This window comes from Ambystoma mexicanum, chromosome 8 (assembly GCF_040938575.1).
Source record: "Ambystoma mexicanum isolate Mex_15411 chromosome 8, UKY_AmexF1_1, whole genome shotgun sequence".
NCBI classification, from domain to species: domain Eukaryota; kingdom Metazoa; phylum Chordata; class Amphibia; order Caudata; family Ambystomatidae; genus Ambystoma; species Ambystoma mexicanum.
The window spans coordinates 960,774,358-960,785,464 of record NC_090929.1 but is presented as its reverse complement, the minus strand read 5'-3'; the positions used below and the strand labels follow the sequence as shown (position 1 = coordinate 960,785,464).

General features: G+C 47.0%; 1 protein-coding gene across 6 annotated transcripts in view; it reads left to right on the top strand.

Annotated features, from left to right (window-relative positions):
- The first annotated feature begins 521 nt into the window (after window positions 1–521).
- The window catches only part of EPHB2 (EPH receptor B2), a 935,811-nt gene continuing 925,225 nt past the window's right edge, over window positions 522–11,107 (top strand). For 2 of the 6 annotated variants that reach the window (XM_069610866.1, XM_069610865.1), the window contains exon 1: window positions 523–734. In XM_069610866.1, the coding sequence (XP_069466967.1) occupies window positions 674–734 (61 nt within the window). In that variant the 5' untranslated portion in view covers window positions 523–673. Of the gene's footprint in view, window positions 735–11,107 lie in introns of all 6 variants that reach the window. The other 4 variants (XM_069610869.1, XM_069610870.1, XM_069610867.1 and 1 more) reach the window with 3 other exon arrangements.

The window sequence follows — 11,107 nt, the reverse complement described above, 5'->3', positions numbered from 1 at the left end:
CTGAATGCCGTCCCGCCATACGCAGATGCGCTCTTTTGTGTGTGTTGGTGGTTATATATTGCACACCCCTTTGCCAAGAAAACATTATTATTGGCCACATTCACCCCAGTGTGAAGCAGTGGGGGGTGCCGTGGAGAATATACTTCGTCCCCGTCATGCGCCCACCCCCTCTCAGACACCGACCCCCTCACACAGCCCCTGTCAGCGCCGACAGACCCTGCGCTGCAGCATTCAATAAAACCTGGGCAGCATTTCTCCTGAAATCACCGCTTTCTTCTGCTTGACAGGCAGCTGGGAAGAGACCATTCACGGCGCGAGGGGGGCGCTCGTTCCTCGTCTGGTGAAAACCCGTACCAGTGTGCCCGTTTTCAGCTCAGAGCCCTTGTCGATCAACACAACATAATGAGAATATAATTAGGCAGAACTGCGCATTCTGAAGGGGGCTCCCTCCTCGCTTCCTGCTCCTGTGTTGCCTGTCACCATCCCTGTGCCGGGGTCTGGAGTGGACTCTCCCGTGCCTGGGCTCTGCTCTGTCCCTTTTTCTCCCCATTCTGCATGGCTCGCTCTGGTGGAAGTGCTTGCCCCTGCCTGATTTTCTCTGTCTGCGCTCGGGTCTCCATGGATCTCTGGACAGCCCCCCTTTAGTGCCTGCTTTAGGCAGCCCCGCCGCACAATGGCACTGCTGTGGATTGTGTGCCTGCTGCTGCTGCTGCCGGTGGTGCGTGCTGTGGAAGGTAAGTTGCACCGGGCACTACGGGACCTGTGTGTCATGTGTGTGTAAAGTTTACGATTGGAACCAGCATCTTTGTGTTACGGGTGGTCCCGAGGGATGGGGTGGTGAGTGGTAGAAGGCTAATCATCGCTTTCCTGGGGTGGTGGGGGTCTCCCCTTGTTCCATCAATTGGCCATCGCCCATTTCACTCTGCCTGTCTAGGCGTGGTGGTACTGGCGTTGCGGTGGAGTGGCACCCCACCGTTGCTTGGCCAGGTGTGCAGAATGCGGCCGTGCGTATTGTGGTGTTTCCTCTATCTGTTGGGGGGCATTCTGGGTAGCTGGCACAGCCATTAGGCTAGCAACAGTTCATTTTGCGAATTTGCACTGCAGTTATCCATATTATTAAGCAAATGGTGAAAAGATAACTCTCCCTGTTTGAGTGCCAGGTTCATTACACATGATAAATTGTGTTTGTTTTTCTAGTGGAGCGGAGGGTGGACGTTTGAATAGGAGATTAGAGACGTTTAAAGCAGGAATTGCGGTTTGGTATACCGGGGTTTGATTCCAGGACAGTGTTCTGCGCCAGCCCCACTTCACTACTCTGCACGCTGGGGCAGAGCATCTAAATATGAGGTTTAGACCCCGCCACCAGTAGCAGCTCTCCATCACCGGAATATGGGACGTGCAATCACAGAAATGTAGCCCTTAGCGTGAGTTCACACAGTGGCTACGCTTTGTCCATAGACACCGTGATCCGGCGGTGCCGAGGGCGCCCTACCGGCCCGGGTCACTCCATGTGGCGAGGGCTCCTGAGCATGTGGTTAGGGGGTTGCCTCCCCCCACCATTGTGCTGGGCTGGCAGCATCACCACTGCTTGCATCGCTCTGTCTGTGGGCAGAATTAAGCACTGATGAAGAGGGAGAAGTGGCTGGTGCCTGTTGAGGTGGATTTGTGCGGGGTGGGGGAGGGAGGGGTAAAAGTGATATATTCTCTAATATTTGACGCCAGCATTCAAAGTCCAATGACCAGAGCATGGGCTGTGATGTTGCCATGTACATTATGATTGAAGCGTGTTCCTCGGTCCTCTGTGAAAGGGCGGTCTGTTTTAGCATAATACTGGCGTCTGCTTGGATTCATTCCATGTGTGCCCTGCTGGGGCATGAGGGAGGGGGTACGCCATACAATTGCAAGGCGATGCACAACAGCGAAGCATGGGTGTGGGGCCTTCTGCGGGCTTGGGTCTTCAATGGCCGTTTGGGGTCCATGTGGACGTGGGGTGTATGTCTTGGTTGGGAGGGGGGGCTTTATGGGAGAGGTTTGGGAGTGTTAACCTGAAACGTGATGCAGACTCGGAATCGCACGCCGTGTGAGTGGAAGAAGGGGGGGGCGTTGGTTAAAGGGTGATTAAAACACTTGTATTGTACGTGGTTGTCCGTTTCTCTTGGCATTAAGCCTCCATGCGGGGGGTTGCCCACTCTGCTGTATAATGAGCTAGGGGGGCTACTGGGCATTAGCAGACCCAGGTGACGGTAGAATGCCTCCTCCGCCCCTCTCAGCATCCTTCGGGAGCGTCCAAGGCGGGCAACGTATTAAAATCACACATTAATCACACACACACACGAGTGTGGTGCAAATGCGTCCCCCCCTGGTGCGCGCTCCACCCCCCTCTGCTTGCCCAGAAGCCCGTCCTTTGACAGAACCGAAAGCCAGGCAGTGCTGTTGCTTTTCGATGCAGACATGTGTCAGTGCGACGGTGCTAATGGGAACCCCGGAGTACAAAGAGTCTGCGGGTGGGGGGAGGGGCGGGGAAGCAATGCATGAAGTAGCACCTATTGTGAAAAAGAAAACGGTGCAGATATCCCCTTCCTGACCAGGAGATGATCTTTGCCACTGACTTGGGCAAACCGGAGGCATGGAAATGCAAATAGGATAGCGTTTACACTCGGAAGATTAGAAAATGAAGGCTGTTGGTCTGCGACTGGGCGAGCCCATCGATTTCGGGTCCCGATGGTTGGCGCGCTCTATGGATCCGAATGAAAATGTAAATGGATTTCTCGCAGGTCCTACGCGTCGAAGGCTGTGCCGTCTGAGCTCTAGGGTTCCTTGAGGCGGAAATTCACGTTGGGTTTGGGAAGGGGTCAGGGCGTGTAAATCGCCGTGGCGAAGTGCGTGAGCAGACAAGTGTCTGTGGGCATTAGCAGGCTAGCGTGCACAGCGAGGCACGTGCACACTGTGGGCCCGATTCGTGGAATTTTTTGAACGGTTCAAAGTGACATTGCACTGCCGAAAAGTAACTTTGCACTGCCGACACAAACCCTGATTCATGGAACTGGGCAAAATGTATTGTTGCTGTGCAAAGTAAGTACAAAGTCATTTTTGCAGTACAAAATACTTTGCACTGAAAAAATACATTTTGCCCAGTTCCATGACTCAGGGTTTGTGTCGGCAGTGCAAAGTCACTTTGAACCGGGCAAACAATTCCACGAATCGGACCCTGTCTGTCTGCGGACATGTCAGGGCAGCAGCAACCTTTCCTTACCCCCATGGCCCAGGCGTGCCTTTATGACAGAACAGGCAAGAAATGTCATCCCCCACAGGAACAGTTTGGCTTATTTTGCAATGCAAAAATGCCAAGTTCTGCATGATGTCACTATTCAGAAAGGAGACTCAGGAACATAGCGGGGTTTCTTTTTCTGGAAAGTTTTCTCCGTGATGTAAATTGTCCCGTTTTCCTGGACAGAAGCAGGGGCATTTCCTGACAGCATAAGTGCACGTCTTTTTTTTTGTTTTTTGCATAACCTGCTTTGACAGGTTTTTGTGTAAACGTTCTTTACTCTAGGAATAAATAAAACCGGTATGGCCGACTTGGACATACAAGGAAGTATTGTGGCAGGCGCACTGTTGTTTGGAAGAGGTGGCTCGCATTTCATTCGGGTCTGATCAAAGGCGACCTGTTCCAAACAGCGAGTCAGGTGAATATGAACAATCGCCGGCCGGCTCTGCCTGCGCTCCACTCCTTTGTCCCCTGCGAGGACCGAAGGTGTTCCAAGGCATTTTAAATGGGGATGTGTAAATATTTGTCTACTGGCAAATGGGAATGGCTCGGCTTCTAAGTGCTGCTTGAAAGGGCTGCGGGATTTCAAATGCATACCCACGTGTCAGTGACTGCAAGAGCTGTGGTAACCACTTTCAGACAGAGCCTGGAATGAAAATAAATGGGAACGGGTATTCGCTGTCGCAGACCGGGAAGCTAACGAAAAGGGACAATGGTCTAACTTATCTGACTGCCAGGTTCCGTTACTTTACCGATAGAAGGATGGCAAACCGACAAAAAAAGTGCTGCCACGCTTCTGGTAAAAGTTTTGAAGTGCTGGCACTGTACTGTTAAATTGTTGCTCAGCGGGGAAGTGACCGTACTCTTGTTATTAAAAGTTGTGTCCTGCCTGAGAAGTGGGGTTACTTAATTATGAACTGTGCTTTACCCTGGGCCAGAAGTGCAGGCACTCGATGAAAACTTTGCAACTCTGTGGCGAAATACCCGAACGCTATTATGACAAGCTGTGTAACCTGGCTAAGAAGTGTTGGTGCACTTCTGGTAAAGGGCGTGCATGCTGTCTGAGAAGTGCTGACTCTAGATTATTACATGTGTTGTATCCAAGTTAAAAAGTGCCGGTTCTCTTCTATTAAAAAAACATGCAACCCAGTTGAAAAGTATCTGTTCTCCATTGTTTAAAGTTTTTTTTTTATTTTATTTAGGCTGAGTAGTGTCCGTGTGGCAGAAAAACTGCCAATTGCTGGTACTTTGCTATTTGACCACATGCCGGGGACTGCTGATATTAAAATCTTTGAAACATGATGGGAAAGTGTCACTGCAGTTGTGGCGCTGTAAAACGGATGGGAAGTACCCACTGCCTCCGATAACAAGTAGTGTATCCATCCTGCCTGAAAATGTAAAGTACTGATATTCTGTTAAACAAAATAAGGGTTGACACACTAAGTAAGGGGGGTTTGAAGCTAGAGCGAAGTGCCAGTATTACCGTACAAAGAAAACGACTGTAAGTTGCCTAAAAAACAACTCATTGAAACTCACGATATCTGACTGTAACAGTACTCCATGCAGGCTGAGAAGCTTGTATTCCAAGTATTGCATGCAGGCTGAGAAGCTTTGAAAGCGGGATACCTCGGCTAAGACGTATCGCTGCACTACTCTCACGTGCAAACACGACGGGCCTAATTCATGGCATTTTTAGCACGGTGCAGTGACTTTTCACTGGTCTTGCAACAATCGCCCTGATTTATGGAGCAGCGCAAAGTGTATTTTTGCAGTGCAAAGTCACTGTGCACCGTGCTAAAAATGCCAGAAATCAGGGCCTATGCACGCTGGTGAGCAAGTGCCTATACATGCATTTTGAAAGCTCTGAACCTCCACTGTAAAGTGCGTGGAAAACAAGGCAGCACGCGGTGATCAGCGATAGCATCCGCGCAAAACACGTTTACGACCCGAGACAGCTCCCGAGGCAGCTAGAGGCGCCAGCGCGTGCTATCTGTAGGATGAATTCCCTGGAAGTAGCTACTGTTGTATTTAAAACTGTTGGCCTTGAGTGGGTCGACGATACATTTTGCACTCGTAGGTTTGAGGAGCCCTTGTCCATGAAGGCGAAAGGCGTCGCTGCAATTAGTTAATTCGTGTTTGCATAGGTCCTGCATTAAAGCTTCAGAGATAACGCATTCATCTGACTTTTCAGTTTCTTGTTAGAATGAACAGATGTTTGAATGCGAGATATATTGAATATCTTACGTATACAAACCAAAATCGTCCAGGCCTGGCCGGCCCCTCCCCATACACTTCATTTTAGAACTGGGGGTTGGTTGGATCTGCCATATCCCATCTGGGGAATGTAAACAAACCCTCCGGCGCAATTACGTGACCTCACGCCTTTAAGTTCACGACCCGCCGAGGGCACTTCCTGTTAGTAGCGGTAATTCTCACCCGTGGCCAGAGGGGGCGCGGCATTCGCATTTGGGCCTGTTAACACAGGATTAGAGACCCTACCCTCTTCCACGCGTCCAGCGAAGAAACCGATCAGCGCTCAAACTTCTTTCTCCTCCGAGATCCCCGGTTATTTGTGGGAGGGCAGATATATTTAAAATGTCCATCTTTTAACCCAACGTTTGACGGAGATTCTGCGTTACACTCGACATTTGGGATTGCTCTGGTTTTGAAATTGCAGGCCTACGGGTGGCGATACTGCCCAAATTGGCCTACATGCTGTCGGCATTGCAAATCCGGAACTCAAAGGGGACGATTCATTTGAAACTCCTAATCCGCATTTGCTTTACATTACAAAGCTTTATTTTTTTGCCTAGTCGACGCATACCCCACCATACGCCAAAAAACATTTATTTACGTTCCATTACATATTTTCAAAATTTCATTTAACTTTTTAACACGGGTAGATTTTCAGCACTGCACCGTCGAAGTGCATTTAGGCAGAGTTTGGGAAAACAGTCTAATTAATCACGTACTGATTTTAAAAGTGTTTTTGAATCGTACTGAAACACGTACGCTTCTGTAAATCTGCATTTTTGAGACTGCCAATATCTTATACTTGTGTTTGATGATGTCAAAAGTGTAGTCCACACATTCCAAAAATGAAAATAATGCCTCCAGACCCACAGAGCCATGTTTTTTTTTCTATAGTTTCGGGTAGCGGATGAGGAGTCTCGTAATCCTTCCATTTCTTTGTGGCGATCCTTGTTTTTTGGCGTGCTTTATTGAATTAAGCTCATATGCTGGTACTTTTTGTGAAGTTTTAAGCCCCGACTCTTAACTGAATAATAGAAAGATGTGGAATGCGAGTCCGCGGACCCTCGAACTCTTTAATAGGTTGACTCTTAATACCCACCAACATTTAATACCAAGAACCAGTCTGCCGAAGCTTTCTTTTTTAACTTCTCCTGAACAACTGTGTGTGTCAGGACCCAGGGTGAGTTAGACATATCCTACATTTCGGATTCGAGATTACCAGTGGCAAAGGATCTTGTGCACGTTATATAATTTTTAAAAATATATTCTTGCATATTATTAGATCTCCAACAAACTCTCCCTGATAAAAACGTATGCACATTTGTAATTTGCGCTGCTTTCCCCTCTAAACCTGATGCTTTACGAAATTAAAGAAGATAACTTATTGCATATTTCAAAGTCAGTTGTGTGGGCACACTAGTACCCAGGTTTTGTTCTGACTCGATTTCGTGAGAGCACAAAAAACACTAAATTAGTGCAATAAGACACTGAACCCCAAGGACGAGGCAGATAGGCAGCTCCATATCCAGAAAGGCTCTTTCTGCAAACTACACTGCACAAACAGGGGTGCTGGTCGGTTGCCTATTGCAGCCCCCCCGTGTGGATTTTGCTGCCCGCAAGGTGGATCAATAGGTTGGGCGCCTTCTGAATAGATTTCAATCTGAACTACAGGGAGCAGGTTGGATTATTGCCAGAGCTGTGTCGGCCTTATCAGACCGTTCAGTTGGTTAATGATAGCTATTATTACTCGAGGTAATCCCGTTTGTGGTGTGTGGCCTAAAGCAGTTTAGTTTAGTTACTTAGCAGAGTGAACTTAAAAAAGCTGCAGTGCCACACAACTCTGTAATGGTGAATGTTTAACTCCAATAATGAGAAATAGTGCCTGTCTTTGGCAATATAAAGGACAATGAAAACACTTAGTGGAACCGCCTCATTACAGGAGCCCAAACTAGATGGCTAATAGCAGCGACCAAACTTCTAAACATCACCTTGGAGAAGGCCATTCAACCTCAACAGGACTAGCCTTTCTAGTTAGAAGATGAAGATATTGGGTCTCCTTCTGAAGTCTATTAACTTGCAGAACTTTTCTTTCTTGGTCCATGCAGAGAACGCACAGTCAAAACACTAATATACTCCTCAACAGGATCAAAACGTCTTTGTAAAAATCTAAATAGATTAAATACAAATAAATAAAAATATATATATATATATATATATATATATTTGTTTGGTAATGTGTGCAAACACAAACTTTCTGCAAAGAAGAAAGAATTTGATGAGCAAAGATAATGCAAAGTATTGTTAATCGGCTTCAATGTGGAATGCTTTTACAAAATATTGCTCAACAGATGAACTATATACAGGAGAAGGGAAAGATAGTATTGTGTTGATTCACAGTAGAAAAAGAGACGGGAACATATTCTTTCTAAAAAAAAGTTTTTCTCAGCTGGTGTTGGATTTCTCAATGGTTTGTCTTGGGGTTGGTTAGTGTCTATTCCAGCCTAGGATAGTAGTAGCCAGGAGCCTGTTCATTCGCTTAACGTTTTCTGGTGCAGCACAGGTACCAGCCAGCTTGCGGTCTAGCTGCGCTGTACTTTAAGAGGGGTACTAATCTAACCAATATCTTCATTGGCTACAAAGTGCTCACTAAAATGCCTCATAGCGTGGCATGACTCTTGTCACAGCTCAGTTCTCTGTAGCGGACACACTTTAACAATCAAAAAACAATACACCATCAGCAGTAAGCAAGAGGGTTTGGAAGAGCCTTAAATTTATATTGAATTGATATTTTATTTCTAACGCGCTCGTACACAAGTGTTTCAGAGCATTTATATGGCAGTCCTACTAATGCAAGAGCAAGTGGGAATGCCCTGTTTTGTGTTGTGTATTTATTGAACATAAACCTAGCTTCTGGAAGCAATCGAGCAGTGTATTATCGACATGGGTTACAGACATATGCAAGAGGACTACGAGGGGGCGCAGTCCTCACATCAATACATATATAACTGGCATGCAATTTATCGTAGCAGGGAGTTGTAAAGATTCACAGTCGCTAGGCAAGATGTAACAGTGCTTAAAGGGAGACTAGAATGGAGTTGGCCTGTTTTAAAGCTCCCCCACACCTTGCAGAAAAAGGAGCAGAGGGAGAGGTCAATGGAGTGTTTAGCCTAAGGTCACACAGTTTGGTCAAGCAGTGAATCTGAGATAGTAACTCTGACCTTCCCGACATTTTGTATTTTCTATTTTATGTTATTGTTCGAGAGCAGCAGAGTGCTGTACAGAGTGTGGGTAGACAGCATTTAGGCTGGCATCTTTAAACAGTAGCGCAGTACTGTGAGCTATGTGCATTCATTGGAATTAGTCCGTGGTCAGGTTTTGTTGAAAGAGCCATGTTTTGAGAGAGCTGCGAAATTGTAGAATTGTGGGGGCATTCCAAGCCGATACCAGAATCGAGTTCCAGAGGGTGGGTGCATGACAAGAGAAGGATTGTTTGTGGGTCCTCTCTTTGTGGACAAGTTGTGATTCAACCCGGTTGGTTGATTTGCTGTGGGAGGAGCGTGTGCCACCAGATATGTGGAGCTTATCCGCCAGCTACACTGGTGTGCTACTCGCGAATGCTTTGTACATGATACATGCAGTCTTGAACAGGATCCTGGCTTGGAGTGGAAGCCAACGTCGTTAGTGTAGGATGCAGTAATTCAGTGAAATTTCCATGTCCTCGGATAAGACATGCTGCAGCGTTTTGGACTGCTTTTAGGGGAGCTAAGTGAGCAGCTGGGAGCCCCGTCAGGAAAGCATTGCCCCCATCAATGTGCAAGACCACAAAGGCCTGCTCTACGGTCCAGTAGTCCTGCAGTGGGATGAAGGGTTTGATATTTTGAAGGGTAGAGATTCTCAGCTAGGTTATTGGGGCCTTCTTGGATATGTGTTTCTGGAAGGGCAGATTGCTGGCAATGGTGAAGTCAAAGGATTTTGCTGAGACTGAGAGTTGTGGATTAAATCCATCCAGGCGAATATCATCGATCCATTGTTGGACAAGTTGTTTTTTAGTAGGTGGACTGATGAGGATGGATTCAGTCTTGGATGGTATTAGTTTGAGGTAGGCAGTCGACATCCAGGACTGGGTGATGACTAGGTAACTGCAGAGACGATTGATGCTTTTACTCTCATGTACAACTGAGTACTGTCTGCGTATTTGTGGATGGCTATATTGGGATCTTTGAGGAGTGTGCCCAGAGGCTCCATGTAAAGGTTAAAAAGGATTGGCGAGAGGATGAAGCCTTGTAGGACCCTGCAGACGACCTGAAGTCGGTTAGAATGCAACAAGTTCATCTGGACCGGCTGATGTCTTCCTGAGAGGTAGAAGGGAAAGTAATTCAGGACAGTGCCCACATGGATAGTGGCTGTCTTGATGCTACACTTTGTGCGGAACCAGATTGATAGTCATTTAGTGCAGTTGTTTCGATTCTGGCGGAAAGTTATGTAGCAACTACTTTTCCCAAGATTTTGCCACTAAACGGGAGGTTCGTAATGGGCCTGTAGTTGGCCAGGTCATCTGGATCTAAGGTTGTTTTTTTCAAGAGAGGTTGTATGCGACAAGTCTTGAGGGTGTCCAGGAATTATCCTTCTGCGGGGAAGGCATTGATGATGGTGAGGAGCGCATTGAGCGCCAGCCAGGCCTTTCAATTGTTTAATGATGGAGGCCGGAATTATATTGTCTGAGTAAGAAGTAGGTTTGAGGGAGGCAATAATTTTTTGGAGATCCACGGGAAATAGAGGAGAGAATTCAGTCCAGAGAGGCAGTGTGCTTGCAGGGGATGCTGATGCCTTGGGAGGGTGATTCCATGATCTCTCGGATTTTGTCTATTTTTTCAATAAAAAAGGTGTTGATTCTGTCAACTTTTTCCTGAGTTGCTAGTATCTCAGGGTCGGTGAGGGTTTGGTACAATGATTTACTACTTCAAGGAGGGCTTTGTTCCTGTTAGAGGCTGCCCCAATGTTGGTGGAATAGTAAGCAACTTTTGCCTCAGTAATCAGAATCCCACGGTTAGCGCGCAGAGATTTGAGGTTGGTGATTTTTGTGACGTCGTTTCTCTAGGGCTCTGATTGAGCGTTTTTTGGAGGCTAGCTCTCTGGTGTACCATGGGGTTTTAGCCCAGCTGGAATTCAGGGGGGAATGAGTGTCCCAGTTTCATAGCAGAGTACAGGCTAGCTGGTGCTGCAATCATTCCTAATGTGTATGTATCCAAATGACACTGAAAGACAACAGGCAGCAGACAAAAAGCCAGGAACTGAATGTGGTCGGAGTGGGTTTTTGCGGGGGACAAAGGGGAGCGAGTGGGTGCATGGGATGGGGGGCTGTTTTATTTTATAGACATTGCGAACATGATAGACATTGCACAATATTTGATCTTGACTTCTGCTTTTAGTCTGTGACCAATTGTAAGGCAGAGCAGCCAATCAGATGTGTTTGTATGCCAATCTAGGCCTGATGAGGCCAGTTCCTACATAACTCTGATTTAAATCTGGGCAGTTCCTAAATAACTCTGCTTTAAATCTGGGAAGGCCTATTTGATTCCCAAAGAA